Source organism: Salmo trutta, unplaced genomic scaffold (genome assembly GCF_901001165.1).
Source record: "Salmo trutta unplaced genomic scaffold, fSalTru1.1, whole genome shotgun sequence".
NCBI classification, from domain to species: Eukaryota; Metazoa; Chordata; class Actinopteri; order Salmoniformes; family Salmonidae; genus Salmo; species Salmo trutta.
This window is the reverse complement of record NW_021822899.1, coordinates 61,811-86,554: the sequence shown is the minus strand read 5'-3', so window position 1 is coordinate 86,554 and position 24,744 is coordinate 61,811. Positions and strand designations below refer to the sequence as shown.

The window sequence follows — 24,744 nt, the reverse complement described above, 5'->3', positions numbered from 1 at the left end:
CACACAAACTAGATGTTGCCAGTTCAATGCCCCAGTAACCAAGCTGTCAGAGCAGCAGTCTCTTAAAAAGCATGGGCTGAGGCACACCGCTAAATGTTTGTAGAGTTGCTGAGCAACGGAGGGTAAACAGTATCCAAAGAAAGAAAGGAAGTCTCTCAACAATGGTTGTATTAAACAGTTGGAATCATGTGACATGTGACTTCCTTCCTTTATGTTTAGAACATCAGTCTGAAACCATATCCCTTCAGATAGCTGCTGTTTTTTGAACATTTTACTTGCAATGATTGTGATGTGTGGTTGTTTTTGCCTACTTTAGTTGAATGCAAAGTCAGTGTGTAGTTGAATGGAAACATTTAGTTGAATGGAAGTTGCTAAATGTAGTTCAGTTTGTAGAGCGTGGCGCTTGCAATGCCAGGATAGTGGGTTTGATTCCCGGGACCACCCGTACGTAAAATGTATGTTTTGGATAAAAGCATCTTCTAAATGGCAGATGGTTATTATTATTAAGTTAATGTACATGTTTCTGTCCCTCTGTCTCATATTCTACATGAGGAAGAAGATGCAGAAAAACCTGGATGATCAGGAGAAGCTGGTGTCCCGCTTTGGATTGTGAGAGACAAAACCAACAGAGACTCCATATTCACCGACTCCCCTCTCCTTTTTTGAAAGTTAAACTTTATTTAACTAGGCAAGTTAGTTAAGAACAAATCCTTATTTACAATGACAGCCTACCAGGGAACAGTGGGTGAACTGCCTAGTTCAGGGGCAGAACGACAGATTCTTACTTTGTCAGCTCAGGGATTCAATCCATCAACATTTTGGTTACTGGCCCAACTCTCTAACCACTAGGCTACCTCCTCTACTTATCTTTTTCCCTCTGCTGGAAAGGATTTGTACTGTATTCTCTTCTGGTAAAAATGCTAAATGTTACACTTATTTTCTTGAAATATGAATAAACAAATGGCATCTTTTTGTAGAAATGTGTCTTGTCATTGTTGTCTGTCTTCAGTCTAGAAGATCTCAGTTGCATTGAACCATAAGTGGTTGTGGTTTTGTACTATTTTGAGTACCAAACGTTGTGCTCATTTTGTGATAACCGATGTGTTACTGTTGTCTGTGGTAAAGCAGTAGGTCATTTGTTTTGCTCTACTTCTAACAGGCTACATTTCAGGCTCCTATGGAGCAAAACATAATCCAAAACACAACCAAAACAAACTGCAAATGCATCTTTGTAGAGTTTTTAGAGTCACCGACTTCATGTAGTCATTGCGTGTAAGGAATATGGGACTAAATATTAAAGATTTGACTACTTCAATACACTCCAAGACAGTATTTCCCAACTCCGGTCCTCGAGTACCTCCGGGGCTACAACAAAACGTGTGCTGTTGGGAGTAGATTACTCTGGGACCGGAGTTGGGAAACACTGCTCTAAGTGAATTGGTCAGAATACTTATGACTTCTTCAAATGGGGGGACTAGATACATAACGTGCTTTCATTTCTAAACTGTGAAACAGACATGCATGAAAATACCTTAAAATAAAAGGTGACATATACTGTCTCCTCATGTTAAATATTTGATCTCAAATCCAAAATGCTGGAATATAGAACCAAATGTACAATTGTGTGTTTATACCTTTATCTGGTCCAGAAGGTTGTGTGTTTATACCTCTATCTGGTCTAGAAGGTTGTGTGTTTATACCTTTATCTGGTCTAGAAGGTTGTGTGTTTATACCTCTATCTGGTCTAGAAGGTTGTGTGTTTATACCTCTATCTGGTCTAGAAGGTTGTGTGTTTATACCTCTATCTGGTCTAGAAGGTTGTGTGTTTATACCTCTATCTGGTCTAGAAGGTTGTGTGTTTATACCTTTATCTGGTCTAGAATGTTGTGTGTTTACACCTCTATCTGGTCTAGAAGGTTCTGTGTTTATACCTCTATCTGGTCTAGAAGGTTGTGTGTTTATACCTCTATCTGGTCTAGAAGGTTGTGTGTTATACCTCTATCTGGTCTAGAAGGTTCTGTGTTTATACCTCTATCTGGTCTAGAAGGTTGTGTGTTTATACCTCTATCTGGTCTAGAAGGTTGTGTGTTTATACCTCTATCTGGTCTAGAAGGTTGTGTGTTTGTACCTCTATCTGGTCTAGAACATTGTGTGTTTATACCTTTATCTGGTCTAGAAGGTTGTGTGTTTGGATCCTCTATCTGGTCTAGAAGGTTGTGTGTTTGTACCTCTATCTGGTCTAGAAGGTTGTGTTTATACCTCTATCTGGTCTAGAAGGTTGTGTATTTATACCTCTATCTGGTCTAGAAGGTTGTGTGTTTATACCTTTATCTGGTCTAGAAGGTTGTGTGTTTATACCTCTATCTGGTCTAGAAGGTTGTGTGTTTATACCTTTATCTGGTCTAGAAGGTTGTGTGTTTATACCTTTATCTGGTCTAGAAGGTTGTGTGTTTATACCTCTATCTGGTCTAGAAGGTTGTGTGTTTATACCTCTATCTGGTCTAGAAGGTTGTGTGTTTATACCTTTATCTGGTCTAGAATGTTGTGTGTTTACACCTCTATCTGGTCTAGAAGGTTGTGTGTTTGTACCTCTATCTGGTCTAGAAGGTTGTGTGTTTATACCTCTATCTGGTCTAGAAGGTTGTGTGTTATACCTCTATCTGGTCTAGAAGGTTCTGTGTTTATACCTCTATCTGGTCTAGAAGGTTGTGTGTTTATACCTTTATCTGGTCTAGACGGTTGTGTGTTTATACCTCCTTCTGGTCTAGAAGGTTGTGTGTTTATACCTTTATCTGGTCTAGAAGGTTGTGTGTTTATACCTCTATCTGGTCTAGAAGGTTGTGTGTTTATACCTCTATCTGGTCTAGAAGGTTGTGTGTTTGTACCTCTATCTGCTCTAGAAGGTTGTGTGTTTATACCTCTATCTGGTCTAGAAGGTTGTGTGTTTATACCTCTATCTGGTCTAGAAGGTTGTGTGTTTATACCTTTATCTGGTCTAGAAGGTTGTGTGTTTATACCTCTATCTGGTCTAGAAGGTTGTGTGTTTATACCTCTATCTGGTCTAGAAGGTTGTGTGTTTATACCTCTATCTGGTCTAGAAGGTTGTGTGTTTATACCTCTATCTGGTCTAGAAGGTTGTGTGTTTATACCTCTATCTGTCAATCCACCAAATTCACTTCAATATTCACCACCAACATTGACCAATATCAGTCAATACTAAAATTAAATGAGTGTCTAAACCAAAGCTTTATTTTTCTTGAGAAACTCTGGCCTACTGTACACAGACAGAGACGTGTGTGTTGTGTTTACTGTATGATGCAACACATGTTTAACAAACAAATATTTACAAATGATTTGATCACACTTAACAATAATATGCATCCTATTCAAAGTCAAAGGCATTTTACAGAACTGCACTAACATAACAGAACATGGATGTACAGTCACGGGAATATAATAAAGTAATCTCCTCACAACAACTGATTTATTAATGTCCATATCTGAAGTCATGACCACTGTCAAAGCCATCAAGTCACACGGTCGTGTTAGAACCGAAGGGTGTGTGTGTGACTGTTGTCATGGAGACCCAGGTGTTCCTCCAGGACTGAGAAGGCTACTCTACCTGGCACAAAGACACTGAGCAAAGGGTTACAGCCGGCTAGTCCAAAAGCTGGATAGAGGGGCTCAGTGAATGTGGTGTGGAATGTGTACATGTGGGTCAATGTGTCAGAGGAGACCGTGTAGAAGGACAGGGTGCTGGCCGGCCAGTCAGAGGAGACCGTGTAGAAGGACAGGGTGCTGGCCGGCCAGTCAGAGGAGACCGTGTAGAAGGACAGGGTGCTGGCCGGCCAGTCAGAGGAGACCGTGTAGAAGGACAGGGTGCTGGCCGGCCAGTCAGAGGAGACCGTGTAGAAGGACAGGGTGCTGGCCGGCCAGTCCAGATACACTCCTATTCTTTGCTTGGAGGGGTCCCTAAAGGGGGGGAATTTAATAACAGTGCCATTATGATGAAAATACATTTTGTGCTGTATACACCAGGACTTGTCATTGCTTCCAATGCCAAAGTCATGGCTGGCGCTGCCTTTTCTTTTGATTCCTTTGTATGTCACTCCGAGAACAGCGTCATCACTTGACTCCATTTCCCAGTAACGACGCTCAGTCAGACCTACAAAGAACCTGAAGAGCACCATAGAATCTCTCTGGGTGATCAGGATAAAGCTGTTCCTCAATCTCATATCTCACTGCTCTGTTTCCTTCAGACAGAGAGAGATGTTTTTTTGCTGTGTTTGGGTCAAGTGTGAGATCACAGGCATCTGTAGACAAGAGGTAAGAGGAGAGGATTAGCTGGATTAAATCAGGAGTGTATTGGAAGATCCAGCCTGTAGACTGAAAAAGTAATTGCAAACTATTTTAAAACATTGCTTGTGTATTATAATACTTTATGTTGTATCAATGCTACTGAGATTACATGTCAAGTATAGTGTATTCTTACATGTCTTCAGCAGCTCCAGTTTCACCCAGCACTTTTCGTTGTGGTCAATACTGTGCTAGAGGCAGGAGAACAGACAGTGTGAATATACTCAAAGGTCTTAATAGAGTATCTTGCATTATTTTCATCAACTGCACTGACTTTATTTTCAGTCTACAGGCTGGATCTTCCATCGTAGAAGAGAGCATCTTCACTCCTGAGTCTCCTGGGTGATTGTAGCTCAGGTCCAGCTCTCTCAGGTGTGAGGGGTTTGACGTTAGTGCTGAAGCCAGAGAATCACAGCCTTCCCCTCTAACTCTACAGAATGGCAGCCTGCAAAGAGAGGTAATGATGATCCTTGGCACATAAATCTTGCTTTTATCACTCACAGCAGATTCAGACATGAGACAGAATAGCAAAGCTCAAGCCACGCCCAATTTACAATACACTTCCTTGCCATAATTTGTCTCTTTGAAAAGTGGACAATCTGTCAGCTAATTGCCTCTTCACCGATTGCTTTCAAAATAGAAACTGACAATATTCATATGATTACCTGTGGGGGTATCGTCAAAAATCATAGACATGGGACAAAAAGGTTTTGAGCCACGTGTTTATTTATCAAAATGGATATATCGATGGGATTTAAACGTACTGACACGGAAACAACATGACAAGAGAAAACGGTCTACTTACAGTAACGTTAAATGTTCCCCTTTGTGGGATAGAAAATGTTGATGTTTGATTTGATGATAATGTAGCCTAAACAAACTCGCTAGTCAAAGAAAGCTGACACGAAAAATCCACATCAAAATCAATCTCACAACTTATCTTTTGTCAACCAATATGCATTGGTTAATTCTAGAGCGATACAAACTCAGCAAAAAAAGAAACATCCCTTTTTCAGGATCTTGTCTTTCAAAGATAATTCGTAAAAATCCAAATAACTTCATAGATCTTCATTGTAAAGGGTTTAACCTCTCTGGGGTATGTGGGACGCTACCGTCCCACTCGCCAACAGCCAGTGAAATAGCAGAGCGCCAAATTCAAAACAAAAAAAATCTCATAACTCAAATTTCTCACACACAAGTATTAAACACCATTTTAAAAATAAACTTCTCGTTAATCCAACCACAGTGTCCGATTTCAAAAAGGCTTTACGGCGAAAGCATAGCATTAGATTATGTTAGGACAGCACCTACACAAGAAAAACCACACAGCCATTTTCCAAGCAAGGAGAGGCGTCACAACAACCAGAAATACAGCTAAAATGAATCACTAACCTTTGATGATCTTCATCAGATGGCACTCATAGGACTTCATGTTACACAATACATGTACGTTTTGCTCAATGAAGTTCATATTTATATTAAAAAAAAATTACATTGGCGTGTAATGTTCAGAAATGTTTTGCCTCCAAAACCCCCGGTGAATGAGCACATCAATTTACAGAAATACTCATCATAAACGTTGGTAAAATATACAACTGTTATTCAAAGAATTAAAGATAAACTTCTCCTTAATGCAACCGCTGTGTCAGATTTCAAAAAAGTTTTACGGCGAAAGCACACTGCAATAATCTGAGTACAGCACTCAGTCACCAAAACAAGCCATACAGATACCCGCCATGTTGTGGAGTCAACAAAAGTCAGAAATAGCATTATAAATATTCACTTAACTTTGATGATCTTCATCGGAATGCACTCCCAGGAATCCCAGTTCGACAATAAATGTTTGTTTTGTTTCGATAAAGTCCAAATTTATGTCCAAATACCTCCTTTTTGTTCGCGCGTTCAGTTCATTATTCCAAATGCAGATGGCGCATCCACTACGTCCAGACGAAAAGTCAAAAAAGTTGCATTACAGTTTGTAGAAACATGTCTAACGATGAATAGAATCAATCTTTAGTATGTTTTTATCATAAATCTTCAATAATATTCCAACCGGACAATTCCTTTGTCTTCAGAAAGGAAAAGGAACACAGCTAACTCTCACGGGTGCGCGCCTGACTGAGCTCATGCCATTTTCCCAGACACCTAATACAAACAGCTCTTATTCTCTCCCCATACACAGTAGAAGCCTGAAACAACGTTCTTAAGACTGTTGACATGTAGTGGAAGCCTTAGGAAGTGCAAAATGACCCCACAGACACTGTATATTGGATAGGCAATCACTTGAAAAACTACAACCTCAGATTTCCCACTTCCTGGTTGGATTTTTCTCAGGTTTTTGCCTGCCATAGGAGTTCTGTTATACTCACAGACACCATTCAAACAGTTTTAGAAACTTTGGAGTGTTTTCTATTCAAAGCTAATAATTATATGCATATTCTAGTTTCTGGGCAGGACTAATAATCAGATTAAATCGGGTACGTTTTTTATCCAGCCGTGAAAATACTGCCCCCTAGTCATAAGAGGTTAAATAGATTTGTTTTCTTCAATCTACACAAAATACTCATAATGACAAAGCAAAAACAGGTTTTAGAAGTTTTTGCAAATGTATGAAAAGAAAACAATTGAAATATCACATTTACACAAGTATTCAGATCCTTTGTTCAGTACTTTGTTGAAGCACCTTTGGCACCTTTGGCAGATTACAGCCTCTTTTTAGGTATGACGCTACAACATTTACATTACATTTAAGTCATTTAGCAGACGCTCTTATCCAGAGCGACTTACAAATTGGTGCATTCACCTATAATATCCAGTAGAACAACCACTTTACAATAGTGCATCTAAATCTTTTAAAGGGGGGGGTTAGAAGGATTACTTTATCCCATCCCAGGTATTCCTTAAAGAGGTGGGGTTTCAGGTGTCTCCGGAAGGTGGTGATTGACTCCGCTGTCCTGGCATCGTGAGGGAGCTTGTTCCACCATTGGGGTGCCAGAGCAGCGAACAGTTTTGACTGGGCTGAGCGGGAACTGTGCTTCCTCAGAGGTAGGGAGGCGAGCAGGCCAGAGGTGGATGAACGCAGTGCCCTTGTTTGGGTGTAGGGCCTGATCAGAGCCTGAAGGTACGGAGGTGCCGTTCCCCTCACAGCTCCGTAGGCAAGCACCATGGTCTTGTAGCGGATGCGAGCTTCAACTGGAAGCCAGTGGAGAGAGCGGAGGAGCGGGGTGACGTGAGAGAACTTGGGAAGGTTGAACACCAGACGGGCTGCGGCGTTCTGGATGAGTTGTAGTGGTTTGATGGCACAGGCAGGGAGCCCAGCCAACAGCGAGTTGCAGTAATCCAGACGGGAGATGACAAGTGCCTGGATTAGGACCTGCGCCGCTTCCTGTGTGAGGCAAGGTCGTACTCTGCGAATGTTGTAGAGCATGAACCTACAGGATCGGGTCACCGCCTTGATGTTAGTGGAGAACGACAGGGTGTTGTGTGTTGTATGCGTATGTGTGTTGTATGCGTATGGTAACACCTCCTATGGTAACACCTCCTATGGTAACACCTCCTATGGTAACACCTCCTATGGTAACACCACCTATGGCAACACCTCCTATGGTAACACCTCCTATGGTAACACCTCCTATGGTAACACCTCCTATGGTAACACCTCCTATGGTAACACCTCCTATTGTAACACCTCCTATAGTAACACCTCCTATAGTAACACCTCCTATGGTAACACCTCCTATGGTAACACCTCCTATGGTAACACCTCATATGGTAACACCTCCCATGGTAACACCTCCTATGGTAACACCTCCTATGGTAACACCTCCTATGGTAACACCACCTATGGTAATACCTCCTATGGTAACACCTCCTATGGTAACACCTCCTATGATAACACCTCCTATGGTAACACCTCCTATGGTATCACCTCCTATGGTATCACCTCCTATGGTAACCCCTCCTATGGTAACACCTCCTATGCTAACACCTCCTATGGTAACACCTCCTATGGTAACACCTCCTATGCTAACACCTCCTATGGTAACACCTCCTATGGTAACACCTCCTATGGCAACACCTCCTATGGCAACACCTCCTATGGTAACACCTCCTATGGCTATGGTAACACCTCCTATGGTAACACCTCCTATGGTAACACCTCCTATTGTAACACCTCCTATGGTAACACCTCCTATGGTAACACCTCCTATGGTAACACATCCTATGGCAACACCTCCTATGGTAACACCTCCTATGCTAACACCTCCTATGGTAACACCTCCTATGGTAACACCTCCTTTGGTAACACCTCCTATGGTAACACCTCCTATGCTAACACCACCTATGGCAACACCTCCTATGGCTATGGTAACACCTCCTATGGTAACACCTCCTATGGTAACACCTCCTATGGTAACACCTCCTATGGCAACACCTCCTATGGTAACACCTCCTATGGTAACACCTCCTTTGGTAACACCTCCTATGGTAACACCTCCTATGGCTATGGTAACACCTCCTATGGTAACACCTCCTATGGTAACACCACCTATGGTAACACCTCCTATGGTAACACCTCCTATGGTAACACATCCTATGGTAACACCTCCTATGGTAACACCTCCTATGGTAACAACACCTATAGTAACACCTCCTATGGTAACACCTCCTATGGTAACACCTCCTATGGTAACAACACCTATAGTAACACCTCCTATGGTAACACCACCTATGGTAACACCTCCTATGGTAACACCACCTATGGTAACACCTCCTATGGTAACAACACCTACAGTAACACCTCCTATGGTAACACATCCTATGGTAACACCTCATATGGCTATGGTAACACCTCCTATGGTAACACCTCCTATGGTAACACATCCTATGGTAACACCTCCTATGGTAACACCTCCTATGGCAACACCTCCTATGGTAACACCTCCTATGGTAACACCTCCTATGGCTATGGCAACACCTCCTATGGCAACACCTCCTATGGCAACACCTCCTATGGTAACACCTCCTATGGTAACACCTCCTATGGCTATGGCAACACCTCCTATGGTAACACCTCCTGTGGTAACACCTCCTATGGTAACACCTCCTATGGTAACACCTCCTATGGTAACACCTCCTATGGTAACACCTCCTATGGTAACACCTCCTATAGTAACACCTCCTATGGTAACACCTCCTATGGTAACACCTCCTATGGTAACACCTCCTATGGTAACACCTCCTATGGCTATGGTAACACCTCCTATGGTAACACCTCCTATGGTAACACCTCCTATGGTAACACCTCCTATGGTAACATCTCCTATGAATACCCTCTTCATAATGCATTATATGTGCATTCATCTGCATAATACGCAATGCAAAATAACCTATTAGCTCCTATGTCATGCATCATAATAATGCATTAAGTATATATATTTATCATTCATTATGTATTTTGTCTTCTTTGTTTTATCTTTATCTTCATATTGTGGTGGTAGTGTGTGTTCCTTGATGCGCTCTGGGTCTCTCTGGACACTGGAGACAGACCACCACGCAACTCACTGTGGAAAAAGAGAGATGGTTTAACCAAAAAAACTATGAATTTACACCCACACCACATCACACGCTCACAAAGTAAAACGTTTGACAACTTACCCTTTTAGCGCGGCACTGCATTGTGCAACCTGGGAGGAGTCATCTAGAAATGGAACAAAATAGGAAAATATATTATATTCTCCTACAGTTCTGAAGGTGACTTGATTGAATAAAGTATGAATATAATAATGTGTCAGAGGAAACTTTTTCCTCACAGCATGTAAAGAAAGTGGAAGAGTTGTGTTTTTACCGTTGTTCTGAGTGATGTTGATGTTACCTCCTACTTCCTTATTGCTGATCACTGGGGCACATAGACTGCTTCCACCCTCAGCTGGGAGGGAAGACTGGGGATTGTAGGCTGGGGGGAATGGGGATTGTAGGCTGGGGGGACTGGGGATTGTAGGCTGGGGGGACTGGGGATTGTAGGCTGGGGAGACTGGGGATTGTAGGCTGGGGGGACTGGGGATTGTAGGCTGGGGGGACTGGGGATTGTAGGCTGGGGGGACTGGGGATTGTAGGCTGGGGGGACTGGGGATTGTAGGCTGGGCGGACTGGGGATTGTAGGCTGGGGGGACTGGGGATTGTAGGCTGGGGGGACTGGGGATTGTAGGCTGGGGGGACTGGGGATTGTAGGCTGGGGAGACTGGGGATTGTAGGCTGGGGATTGTAGGCTGGGGGGACTGGGGATTGTAGGCTGGGCGGACTGGGGATTGTAGGCTGGGCGGACTGGGGATTGTAGGCTGGGGGGACTGGGGATTGTAGGCTGGGCGGACTGGGGATTGTAGGCTGGGCGGACTGGGGAATGTAGGCTGGGGAGACTGGGGATTGTAGGCTGGGGAGACTGGGGATTGTAGGCTGGGGAGACTGGGGATTGTAGGCTGGGGAGACTGGGGATTGTAGGCTGGGGATTGTAGGCTGGGGATTGTAGGCTGGGGGGACTGGGGATTGTAGGCTGGTGGGACTGGGGATTGTAGGCTGGGCGGACTGGGGATTGTAGGCCGGGGGGACTGGGGAATGTAGGCCGGGGGGACTGGGGATTGTAGGCTGGGGAGACTGGGGATTGTAGGCTGGGGAGACTGGGGATTGTAGGCTGGGGGGACTGGGGATTGTAGGCTGTGGGGACTGGGGATTGTAGACTGGGGATTGTTGGCTGGGGAGACTGGGGATTATAGGCTGGGGGGACTGGGGATTGTAGGCTGGGGGGACTGGGGAGACTGCGGATTGTAGACTGGGGATTGTAGGCTGGGGAGACTGGGGATTGTAGGCCAGGAAGACTAGGAGAGACAGAGAGACATAGAGGTAACACTGGCCTCTATGTCCTCAACCTGGTACTACAACACAAGGCAAAACTGACTTGAACCATTTCAGGGAAATTGGTCTCAACTTTGTTGAAAGAGCATTTCTCCACTGTTGCCCTCTGCTATCCTCCCTTCAGTGTACTCCTTTTCTCTTCCCAAAGACAAACTTCTCTTTTTGGAGAAAGTGGTAATGTCCCTCTCCTCTCTCCTCCCTTTGGAGCAATTGCTCCCCATCTCTTTCTCTCAAGTCTCAATCTACGGAACATGAGTGAACTCATGAAAACATATTTTTGTATTCTTCAGAAGTCCAAATGTCTACAACGCCTAATGTGTACTGAACCTTACCAAATTAAAGACAATTGCTGTTACCTAGAAAACAGTTACAAATATATTTTACTCTTTTATGTATTTCAAATCCATTCGAGTTTGATAAATTGTCAATAACACTTGACTTTCTGTTTCACCATATCAGTAGCACCTAAATATTTGGTTCAACAAAGATTTATTTCAGAAGTTATTCCAAAACAAACATAATATATTGTAATTATTGAAAGAAGATCCTTATTTTTCTGGTAATGGACATTTACTGCGGCGTCACAGTCATGTCGTCCGAGTTTTGGCTGGTGTAGGTTGTAATTGTAAATTAGAATTTGTTCTTAACTGACTTGCCTAGTTAAATAAAGGTTAAATAAAAAATAAAAATAAATGTTATTGTGTGTGAGTGAGTGAGTGAGTGAGTGACAGACAGACAGACAATGAAAGAGAATGAAAGAGAATGAAAGAGAATGAAAGAGAATGAAAGAGAATGAAAGAGAATGAAAGAGAATGAAAGAGAATGAAAGAGAATGAAAGAGAATGAAAGAGAATGAAAGAGAATGAGAACCCCTATCCCAGAGTGAGAATGAAAATGAATGAGAACCCCTCCCATCCTGGCAGATGTTTATCTTAGTCTCAGAGCACAGTAGGACTGTAAGCAAACAATCTCTACAAAGGCCCCAACAGTACAGAGTTCCAGATGGCTCATTGTTTGGCTAGTGCACTTTTTATATTCTATTTGATGTATTTTAAGTGAGCAGATACTATTTCTCTGGGTAGAAAATACTGTTCCTTTTCCAATATTGACTGTTTTTCTAAGTATACAAAACACATTTCCTCAGTAAACCCCTAACTGCTGACAAACAGGATGCTGCTTATTTCCTGTTCCAACAACACCTAGTCTCCTCTCAACCCCAGACTGTCGCCATGCAATTTCTTTCCCCCAAAGCTCTCTTACATAGGCAGTATTCACATTTCCTCTACCTCAAGGTCTAATTAACATTTCAATTCCTGATCAAATTATAGTTGTGTCACATTTTCCCACAGCACGCACTCGCTCACTAAAGTAAAAAAACTGAACAAACACATCGGCTTCCCCGTGGCTCAGTTGGTAGAGCATGGTGTTTACAATGCCAGCATGGTGTTTGCAACGCCAGGGTTGTGGGTTCGATTCCCATGGGTGGCCAGTACAGGAAAAAAATAAAAAATGCATGAAATGAAATGAGATGTATGCATTCACTACTGTAAATCACTCTGGATAAGAGCTTCTGCTAGACGACTAAAACAAAACAAACATCCAGCATATTTAGGGCCGGATAATTTCTCAGTGTGAATTACTAAGAAGTATTAATTAAAAAGAGAAGGAGAAGTTCCAACAGTAGCGAGGTGTCCATCATTTGCATACATTTCATTTCATGCATCCCCCCCCCCCCCCCCCAAGGAATCCGGATAGCGGTGACCGTTCATAGAGTGAGAGACTGGCACGGTATTTAAGAGCTTGGCGGTGATAGACATTCATTACATTTTTTACAAGCGACAGAAGCGATTTTCAAGTGTCTGCCTCAGATGATGAAAATAACTACCAAGATGTCCTTGATCCAATTTCCATTTTTATTATTTATAATTTAACCTTTATTTTAGGCAAGTCAGTTAAGAACAAAGTGTTATTTACAATGACGGCCTACCAAAACGCAAAAGGCTCCTGTGGGGACGGGGGCCTGGGATTTAAAAAATTCAATAAATACAATATAAATATAGGACAAAACACACATCACAACAAGAGAGACAACACAACACTACATAAAGAGAGACCTAAGACAATAACATAGCAAGGCAGCAACACATGACAACACAACATAACAACAAAATGGTAGCAACACAACATGGTAGCAACACAAAACATGGTACAAACATTATTGGGCACAAACAACAGCACAAAGGTCAAGAAGGTAGAGACAACAATACATCACACAAAGCAGCCACAACTGTCAGTATTGAGGAGTAAGTAGGCTATATTTAAGTTGTGATATCGTTAGGAAATATTTAGGCCTACTATGTTTATAAGTCAAATTAGGTTCATTTGAAAATAATTATTTTTTGTTGATCACGAGTTGATAACGTATTGTCGAAAGCACGTAGGCAATATTATTTACTGTGTCGATTGGGGAGTAGGCTAGTGTACATTTGACTTGGAAAAGACAACAAACCCAATCTAATCAAAGTAATCCAAGCTAAATTATTGCACCGATTGAAATGTAATGTGTTTTTTAGTGTGTATTCTGTTACAATAAAAAAATGTCACTGTTGCCTATTAGATCAAATTCAGTGTGCGCACATCTGATTTGACTTGATCCATGTACAGGTGAGGCCATTCCATGTCTTTATTGCTTTGTATGAGAAGGCAGTTTGGCAGAAGGTGGTGGACCATTTGATGATGCTACATTCACACCTGGAGGAGGTTTTTGGGACACTGCTATTTAAGTCTGAGCAGAGGTTGACGAAAACGTTCAAAGGTGGTGCTGCTATATTGCATTTTATTTTGAATACCAGGCAGATGTTGGAGTAGAGAATTAAATGGTGTAAATTGAACAAGTTGAACTTGCCGAGTACACTCTTAGAAAAAAGCGGTTCCAAAGGGTTATACGGCAGTCCCCATAGGAGAACCCTTTAAAGAACCCATTTTTGTTCGAGTAACAACCTTTTTGGGTTCCATGTAGAACCATCTGTGGAATGGAACACAAAAGAGATCTCCGAGGCCCCGAAAAGGGGTTCTACCTGGAAACAAAAAGGGTTCTTCTATGGGGACAGCGGAAGAATCCTTTTAGGTTCTAGATAGCACCTTGTTTCCTGAGAGTAGACCTATATTGCCGTGGTTTTCTGTAAAAATAAATGCAACAGGCCCTCTGGTGAATCTAGCAAGACAGCGAATCATTGCATCACCGACTAAGTTTGAATGTAATGAACATTTATGACTTGCACCGTTATGCAATTATTAAGAGACTAGATACAAAGAGCTAATCCTGGCAACCAATGTTCTAGCATTAATTAATGAAGGCAAGCAGATCAGAGATGTCAAGGTGGCATCCAAGAATATGCTACAGTATGTGTACTGTATAGTGTAAATAACAACTACCAATAGACCTTCTAAATTATAAGCATTTGGTCAATCAAATAATTACTCTGTAAAATGAGGAATGCAGTTACTCTATTTAACTAATTGGATGAAATAATTGACACTCAAACAATTAGTGTACTGTACATTAAATACATTATACATTACAGAATTACACAGAGTATATGACTATCACCAATAGGCTTAAACAATGTTGTAACACATGTCTTCAGTTCAGAATAGTCTCTAAGAGAAAACACAATGTGTGTCTGATACACACGAGCTTGGTAGCAAGTTCTCAAAGTTTGAACAAATTCACTGTCCTTTTAACCAAATTCAAGCAGCAACTCACGCCCAACCTGAATTAAGACTTCTTTGCACTTTGCTAGTTATAACAAAAGGCAGGAAAACAGCCAGATTCGAATCTAATCAACTCAATGTAAGTAACGTTAGCTAGCAATCTAAATCCAAAAACAGCTTAAATTATTTATTCCTATTTAACAATATTTTAGAAGGCTTAGATCAGCCTGCCTAGTAAGCTAGCCAGACAGTTATGTTTAGCCAACGTTAGCTAGCTAGCTAGCTAATTGTTTTTGTAGCTTTCATTTTGTATGTAACGTTAGCTTGTACTTAAATGGCATCTCTCGAGGAGATGTTATTTTATCTTTCCAACCAGGCAAAGTACTATGAAGGCACCAATGATCTCGACATGAAGCACAACATTCGTAGGGGTCAGAAATTCACTATTCAAGGAAGGCACCAGTTCGCTTCTATTACATGACTGGAAGGATTTAGCTATGAACAACCATTTTTCAAAAACCATTAACACTCTAGGTAGTTGGTCATCTAGAAGTTGCTAGCTATACATTTGTCATCTTGAGGTATCTAGCTATAAGTTAACTCAGATCAATCAAATTGACAGGTCTAAGCATTTTTTTTTATTTAACCTTTATTTAAACTAGACAAGTCAGTGAACTAGGCAAGTCAGTTAAAAGACCAAATTCTTATTTACAATGACGGCCTAGGAACAGTGGGTTAACTGCCTTGTTCAGGGGCATAACAACAGATTTTTACCTTGTCTGCTTGGGGATTCAATCTAGCAACCTTTTGGTTACTGTCCCAACACTCTAACCACTAGGCTACCTGCCATCATGCCCCCATCTGTGTTGGACATTGTGTTCTTCATAGAGGCTACAGTTTTTATATGATTATATTTAATAACATGACTTTTGGTCTCTTGGTTTCTCAGTGAACTGGCGAAACAGCTTGTCACTGGGACATGTACTGAAACAAGTGACCTGAACTTTATTAAAGGTAATAGTTAGCATTGAGTGTTTTTTGCATTCAATGTTATTATTTGATTTCAAATATTTTGTTGCATATTTTGTAACTGTAACTGTTATCTCTTGAAACAGGGACTTCCTGAAACCATAAAGCAGTGATTGTGGTGTCTTTATGCTCATGGTCAGATTCCACTGTTCTAGTATCATCATTTTTTACTAACATACATTTATAATGAGTAATTAACATTATGTTTTACTAACCTACATTTATAATGAGTAATTAACATTATGTTTTACTAACAGACATTTATAATGAGTAATTAACATTATGTTTTACTAACCTACATTAATAATGAGTTATTAACATTGTTTATTCATTATTGTCACGACTTCCGCCGAAGTCGGTCCCTCTCCTTGTTCGGGCGGTGTTCGGCAGTCGACGTCACCGGCCTTCTAGCCATCACTGATCCACTTTTCATTTTCCATTGGTTTTGTCTTGTCTTCCATCACACCTGGTTCCAATCCCATCAATTACATGTTGTGTATTTAACCCTCTGTTTCCCCTCATGTCCTTGTCGGTGATTGTTTGTTGTATGTAATGGTGCATTTATGCTCTGGTGTGCGACGGGTTTTGTACCCACTTCCTTTATTTTGTATATGTTGGTTTTCGGAATTTGTGAGCACTTATTAAACGATTCCGTTTATACCAAGTTCGTTCTCCTGCGCCTGACTTCCCTGCCACCAACACGCACCCTTTACAATATGTTTCACTAACATACATTTATAATGAGTAATTAACATTGTGTTTTATTCATTATGTGTTTTCTTTCCAGTACACATGATATTTTGCCACAGACACTCCATTTGATTACTCGATCGTAAGTGGTATTATGTCAAATGCAGAAAAGGTATTAATTTAGTATTTGCAGATGCTCAAAATGAGCAATTGGAAATGCATTGTGACTGTTCTCGTCCTTCAGCCTGATATACCTGGTCTGAGGAGATGGTGGTGTCTGGTCCTTCAGCCTGGTCTGAGGAGATGGTGGTGTCTGGTCCTTCAGCCTGGTCTGAGGAGATGGTGGTGTGTGGTCCTTCAGCCTGGTCTGAGGAGATGGTGGTGTCTGGTCCTTCAGCCTGGTCTGAGGAGATGGTGGTGTCTGGTCCTTCAGCCTGGTCTGAGGAGATGGTGGTGTCTGGTCCTTCAGCCTCGTCTGAGGAGATGGTGGTGTCTGGTCCTTCAGCCTGGTCTGAGGAGATGGTGGTGTCTGGTCCTTCTGGGGAACCTGGAGCTGGACAGGTACAATCTGTTATTTGAAATAAAGTCAATGTCTTTGGAAGATTATCCCAAGTGATATTTAATTTTGAAGTGTTGGTACTTTTTCCTGAAAATATCCAGGCATGGCAGAAGGCTTGTCCACTGGATAGATTAAGGCAAGGCTTTGTTAAGGGGGATCTCCAGCATAGATTACGAATTTAATGGAAAAGGAGACATGAGGAAGTCACCCAAGTAAGTGTCATGTCATGAAGTTGGTCATTTCTGATAACGAAACCATTTGGAAAATATGACATTATGTCATGTTCCCAAATGTACCAGTTAAAGGTTTTAGACTACAGTATGTTATACTGTAACTAAAATGGTTTTAGACTACAGTATGTTATAACTATAACTAAAATATACACTACATGACCAAATACTCTACATGACCAAATGTATGTGGACACCTGCTCACCGACCATCTCATTCCAAAATCAAGGGCATTAATATGGGGTTGGTCCCCCCTTTGGTGCTATAACAGCCGCCACTCTTCTGGGAAGGCTTTCCACTAGATGTTGGAACATTGCTGCGGGGACTTGCTTCCATTCAGCCACAAGAGCATTAGGGAGGTCGGGCACTGATGTTGGGTGATTAGGCCTGGCTCGCAGTTGACGTTCCAATTCATCCCAAAGGTGTTCAACGGGGTTGAGGTCAGGGCTCTGTGAAGGACAGTCAATTTCTTCCACACCAATCTCGACAAACAATTTCTGTATGGACCTCGATTTGTGCACAGGGACATTGTCAATCAGAAATAGGAATGGGCCTTCCCCAAAATGTTGCCACAGTTGCCAGCACAGAATCATCTAGAATGTAATTGTATGTTGTAGCGTTACGATTTCCCTTCACTGGAACTAAGGGGACTAGCCCGAACCATGGAAAAACAGCCCCAGACCATTATTCCTCCTCCACCAAACTTTGCAGTTGGCAGTATACGTTGGGGCAGGTAGTGTTCTCCTGGCATCCGCCAAATCCCAGACGTGACAGTCGGACTGCCAGATGGTGAAGCGTGATTCATTACTCCAGAAAATGCGCTTCAGCAATTGGCTGCCCCGTTCTGTGAGCTTGTGTGGCCTACCACTTCACGCTTGAGCCGTTGTTTCTCCAAGATGTTTCCACTTCACAATAACTGCATTTACAGTTGAAAAAAAAAAATATATATATATACACACACACACTAGATATACAAAAGTATGTAGAACTGCGCATGTGCAGGCCGTCAAACCAAAGACACTCCTTCGATATAAAGTCGTTTTTGACTAAAATAATAACGTGTCAGTTTGTCTCTTTCACGAAGTTCAAATACTTAAGACATTGGCTGGAATCTGGGTTTTGCCTTTAGATTTAGAGAAAATGTACAACTAAGGAGGAATTTTTCACTTCTGACTTCTCAAACCCCAAATCACAGCATCGGTCTACTTCCTACAGTCTGCTTCCCCAGCGGTCCCAGTAGACTCGGGATGTTGGTCTCTGGGTTTAGGAATTCTGTTATGTCATTTCCTCATGAAGTTGAAAGGAAGTTTGTGGGCTAATGCACGTACAAAAGGGATGTTGAAACTGTGGCGCACATTTCTCAGCAACATTAGAAGTCGGGTAAAAGTATTGATTTGAAGGAAAGACGAGCAGACTGGTAAGTCTAGAAGCTACTTACACACTATTATAAAGTTAGGTCGTAGTCAGACATTTAATAGCCAAGAGTAGGTTTGATCTATGATCTCTTATCATCATGGGTGTAGTGCTGAGGAGCGCGAGGGAGCACTTTCAATTTGAGAATACAATAAACATTATTCTGATCACTTCTAAATAAATTATATTTAATTACCAGGTAAATGGTAACGTTACTGTTACAAAAAAATACTGATTTCTAATAAGATATTAGCACGGTTAGCTGAAGCTGAATAGTCAGAAAAAATTGGAGGATGGATTTTATGCATCTTCTAAAACAGGGCTCTCCGATCCTGTTCCTGGAGAGATACCATCCTGTAGGTTTTCATTCCTATTCAAAACTAGTCACCTGATTAAAATAATTAGTTGGTTTATAAGATAAATCAGGTTAGTTACAACTGTGGTTGGAGTGAGACCCTACCGGAGGGTAGCGCTCCAGGAACAGGGTTGGAGTGAGACCCTACTGGAGGGTAGCGCTCCAGGAACAGAACTACCTTAACAGTGACATATTATTATTATTATTATTATTATTATTATTGTTGTTGTTGCTGTACTGTCTAGAACTACCTTAACAAACAGTGACTTATTATTATTATTATTATTATTATTATTATTATTATTATTATTATTATTATTGCTGTACTGTCTATAACTACCTTAACAAACAGTGACTTATTTTTATTATTGACAGTTACCATGGAGATGAAATGTCACAACTACATGTTCATGTGATGCTTTAAATCACCTGACTGTTTCTATATGTCTGTTAGTAAATGTTTCATAAGAGATAAGAGATAATTAATAAATGACAACAATTGACATTAAAGAATGACTGTGTTATCCAACATGTTGGTTGTGGTTCTCTGTTTAGGGGTCAGTGCTCTAAAATGAGTCTCTCTGGGGAACATGACACCAAAGCCAAGAGGTGAGATGACAATTTTTTAAATAATTATTAAGAGTTTATTTCCAAAATGCATCACATTTGTTTTTTCATCAGAAATGGTTGCTTATGGGTACCTTCAATATTACTGTTCTCAGATTTTCAATTAATAGATTTTTGATGGGTATATCTTTTTTCAATTATTATTACTATTATTTCTGCATGTCCTCTTTTTCAAGATGTGGCCGATTTCAACAGAATACTAGATTTTTTATTTTTTTTACGACATCTTGTTTTTAAATGGCTGCTGGAAATTAGATATGCATCAATCTTCATTCAAAGGCATCAAATTGAGTGAATGCTGCGCAGGTTCACTGAGTTGCAAACCAAATGGATTACTGCAACTCGCTGTTGGCGGGGCTCCCTGCCTGTGCCATTAAACCCCTACAACTCATCCAGAACGCCGCAGCCGTCTGGTGTTCAACCTTCCCAAGTTCTCTCACGTCACCCCGCTCCTCCGCTCTCTCTACTGGCTTCCAGTTGAAGCTCGCATCCGCTACAAGACCATGGTGCTTGCCTACGGAGCTGTGAGGGGAACGGCACCTCCGTACCTTCAGGCTCTGATCAGGCCCTACACCCAAACAAGGGCACTGCGTTCATCCACCTCTGGCCTGCTGGCCCCCCTACCTCTGAGGAAGCACAGTTCCCGCTCAGCCCAGGCAAAACTGTTCGCTGCTCTGGCACCCCAATGGTGGAACAAGCTCCCTCACGACGCCAGGACAGCGGAGTCAATCACCACCTTCCGGAGACACCTGAAACCCCACCTCTTTAAGGAATACCTGGGATAGGATAAAGTAATCCTTCTAACCCCCTTAAAAGATTTAGATGCACTATTGTAAAGTGGTTGTTCCACTGGATATCATAAGGTGAATGCACCAATTTGTAAGTCGCTCTGGATAAGAGCGTATGCTAAATGACTTAAATGTAAATGTAAAATGTCTAGCTCATTGATTTGTGGATCTGACACAGTTGCTACTTCAGATTATGAGCCTGGCAGGTGTCGTGAATGAGTTATGTAGTACCCACAGAAGGCCACAGGGAGGAGCAAGAGAGATATAAACCCATACTGTTTTTTGCCTAAAAAACCCTAAACCTAACAATCAATCAAATGTATTTATGAAACCCTTTTTACATCAGCAGATGTCACAAAGTGCTGTACAGAAACTCTAACCCTACGTATAACCTATTTAATCCTGAACCCTAATTCTAGGGTAGGGTAGCCTAGAACAGTTCTAGAAACTATTTTAGTACTAAATAGCATTTTGATTATTTTGTTAACCAAAATCTATCTAATCATTTTGCTTTTATTGTTTTGTTATTTGATTACATTTACTATTTGTAAGGCAGAACACTTGATTAACAAGACACACTAGTTTAATTTTCAAAATGTGTTTTGAACTTGGTGACCTGGTGACCTCTATGTGAAAGTCCAGTAATTGGGATAGATGGGGAAGGTTTGAGACTGATCTAAGGAATTAATGGGAAAAATACACTTTATTTCTCAGCTACCTCACCATGTCTGTATGTGAATGAATAGCTTTTAATTGCTAAATATTTCCAATAGATGGCAGCATAAGACCACGAAGCATCAGTTATAGGCTACAAGCAGCAATATGATTGACATAAAATAGCATACAACCACAGACTATATGTCCCATGATTTTCTAAAATGGTCACACTACTTTAGTTAGCTATATATCTCGTGTTAGGGCTGTGTTGCTTTTGGGAGAGCAACAAAAATAGTGACTATAGCAGGTATTGAACCCCAGGTAAATTATCACTAGTCAGAACCTCAACCTTAGTATAACATTACATGCATGATAAAAAAATCTTAATATCTGATATTGTGAGTAAACAACCTCGGAATAGAAAAGACAAGAGTGCGTCTTCCAGCCCGCCAATAAATTACATCATGCAACCCTCCCGGTTACTAAATTTACCACAACATGCCCCTTGGCTTTTGAAATAAAAACAGGTAATAATAAACATGAATCATCATTATATTACTAAACAGTAATCTTTTAAATGCTTTTGCAGTCTTCTTCTTGCGTTAGCAGTGTGGAAAGGACAGACAGAAGCCCACACAGGAGTTTTCCTATGAGGGGTAGTGGTGGTGCATCCTTGGAGAAAACTAAACTGATCTTCTGAAATGTCATTGTGGTCTTATGCTGCCATCTATTGGAATTATGTAGCAACTGCAGTACTACTGAATAATGTGTAATTCCTTACTAATGAAGTAATTACTCAGAATTCCAAATATACAATCTTCTAGTTAATTTTATCACTTACAACCATAACCACTTATACCATAACAAACAATTAAACTGACATAAACCAAAAACACCATGCATTTAGTTAATTTAGTTAATTACCAAATTGAGCTGGTCGGTCACATTTGAGAGTGTGTCAGGTTCGTCGTAAGGATGGGATCAAACTGCAGCGGGAATGTGAACCATCTTCTTGAATGTATTAAAGAAATGAACACTGAACAAAAGCACGACGAAAAACAGTCCTGTAAGGTGCTCAGACTATACACGGAAAAACTACCCACAAAACCCATGGAAAAACACCCCCAACTAAATAGGACATTCAATTAGAGGCAACGAGAAACAGCTGCCTCCAATTGAAGGTCAACCCAATAAACTACACATAGAAATATAAGAACTAGAACAAACATAGAAATATATTAACATAGAACATAACCCCCCAAAAAAACGAAACACACAAAACAAACACACCACGCCACGTCCTGACCAACTGCAATAACAAAATGACCCCTTTTCTGGTCAGGACGTGACAGAGTGAGGCAGATATATTTTTGTCTCTCTGAAATGAAAGCATCAAGTGATAGATTTTAAACAAATACCTGTTTGTGAGAGATGTAATGTTTGTCTCTGTTGTGTTGAAGTCCAATCAAGCAGGAGAGACCAGCCTCCCCTGTTCCCAGCTGTGTGTCCATGAAGAGTGACCGGTCTATGCGTCAACCTATATTCTTTAGAGAGGGAGACTTTTCTACTGAACAAAGGTAAGAAGAACTCATGGGTCATGGTCAGTGAGTTAAACAACACTGTCTCTAGTCATTTCTCCTCTCCCATTTTCACATTTATTTTGGTTGTTTCCATAATCCATAGGCTAATCCTTTAGTCCATTTATATAGTCCTTAAACAATATTAAACAAACACAACATTCCCTCGTGTGTGTGTGTGTGTGTGTGTGTGTGTGTGTGTGTGTGTGTGTGTGTGTGTGTGTGTGTGTGTGTGTGTGTGTGTGTGTGTACTCCCTGGTTGAGGAGATATAATCTCATGTTTTGTCCACAGAAACCAACAGGAGAGATCAGAGTCAGAGATTCTCAGTGGTCAGTCTTCCCAGAGTCATCAAACAGACCTGGACTCTATATTCAGTGTATGTGGTCCTGTTATGAACATTTGTTTTTGTTTTCCTCAAGTAAAGTTGATCTGTCAATCATTCATTATTGTGTTAATGAGAAAGCATTTCTTCTCTTGCTTAGCTTATTTACTTGATTTATTTCAGTTGCTTGAAGAGAAAATTATGACATTTGTGAAGAACGAGCTGAAGATATTCAAGAGGATTCTTAGTCCAGAACTCCCAGAAGGCTTTGAGAGTCAGAAGCAGGATGAGGAAGTGGTGGATGCTGAAGATGAGAAGCAGGAGAGCAGTGCCAGAGAGGGGGCTCTGAAGATCACACTGCACGTCCTGAGGAAAATGAACCAGAAGGAGCTTGCGGACACACTGGAGAACTGTAAGATCTGTTTGCCTCATGTTGAATGCTGTTTTATAACATTTAAAAGCTGTAGCTAAAGTACAGCTAAAGTAGCTGTGTAACTCAATGATATTGTAGCAGCCTTAACACAACACCTAGTGGCCTCATCAAGTAGCAGAAGGGATGTGTTGTGTTGATTAATTTAGAGAGAGAGAGACAACATTAATAATACCATCAATAACACCAATAATATTATAATCAGTCACACCAGTCTGTAATGCATTAAGAAAACATTTACACATTTATACAGCCAGTTAAGAGAATAAATTATTATAATTTAAAATGTTATAACAGTCCTACAATACTGTAGTTATTAAAACAGACGTAATATTAATATCCTCTGTGTTATTTCTAGATTCAGATGATCCTGCTGTGATTTGCCAACGTGAACTCCAATCTAATCTAAAGAAGAAGTTTCAATGTGTATTTGAGGGGATCGCCAAACAAGGAAACCCAACACTTCTCAATAAGATCTACACAGAGCTCTACATCACAGAGGGTGGAACAGGACAGGTCAATAATGAACATGAGCTGAGACAGATTGAGACAACAACCAGGAAACAAGCAAGACCAGAGACTGCAATCAAATGTAACGACATCTTCAAACCCTTAACTGGACAAGACAAACTCATCAGAACTGTGCTGACAAAGGGAGTCGCTGGCATTGGAAAAACAGTCTCTGTGCAGAAGTTCATTCTGGACTGGGCTGAAGGAAAAGCCAATCAGGATGTCCAATTTGTGTTTTCATTCCCTTTTCGGGAGCTGAATTTGATGAAAGAGGATAAACACACTTTGATTGAACTTCTCAATCACTTCTCAATGGAAACCAAACAATCAAGAATCTCCAACTACAACAAGTACAAAGTTCTGTTCATCTTTGATGGTTTGGATGAGTGCCGACTGCCCCTAGACTTCCAGAAGAACAACATCTGTTGTGACGTCACAGAGTCAACCTCAGTGGATGTTCTGCTGACAAATCTCATCAAGGGAAACCTGCTTCCCTCTGCTCTCCTCTGGATAACTACCCGACCTGCAGCAGCCAATAAGATCCCTTCAGGGTGTGTTGACCAGGTGACAGAGGTAC

The 24,744-nt window shown here is 41.1% G+C and overlaps 1 protein-coding gene and 1 long non-coding RNA gene across 3 annotated transcripts; both read right to left on the bottom strand.

The window, feature by feature from the left end:
• Positions 1–3,227: 3,227 nt before the first annotated feature.
• On the bottom strand, positions 3,228–5,765 carry LOC115186293 (uncharacterized). Of its 2 annotated transcripts, XM_029745964.1 has the most exons (4): positions 5,749–5,765; positions 4,631–4,801; positions 4,493–4,547; positions 3,228–4,313 (listed from the first exon to the last, which is right to left on the bottom strand). In XM_029745964.1, the coding sequence occupies exon 4, from the start codon at positions 4,233–4,235 to the stop codon at positions 3,546–3,548; it is 690 nt and encodes a 229-aa protein (XP_029601824.1). In that variant the 5' UTR covers positions 4,236–4,313; positions 4,493–4,547; positions 4,631–4,801; positions 5,749–5,765; the 3' UTR covers positions 3,228–3,545. The 2 variants fall into 2 exon arrangements, with proteins under 2 accessions (XP_029601824.1, XP_029601825.1); XM_029745965.1 differs by lacking the exon at positions 5,749–5,765 and having other exon boundaries at positions 4,493–5,383.
• A 4,057-nt stretch (positions 5,766–9,822) lies between these two features.
• LOC115186294 (uncharacterized) lies at positions 9,823–10,075 on the bottom strand. The gene is made up of 2 exons (XR_003875671.1): positions 10,015–10,075; positions 9,823–9,920 (listed from the first exon to the last, which is right to left on the bottom strand). It is a non-coding gene; the product is annotated as an uncharacterized LOC115186294 (long non-coding RNA).
• Between the last annotated feature and the right edge of the window lie 14,669 nt (positions 10,076–24,744).

Excerpts from the sequence above, each read along its gene's own strand:
- LOC115186293 (XM_029745964.1), bottom strand. The coding sequence starts at position 4,235 with ATGAGATTGAGGAACAGCTTTATCCTGATCACCCAGAGAGATTCTATG.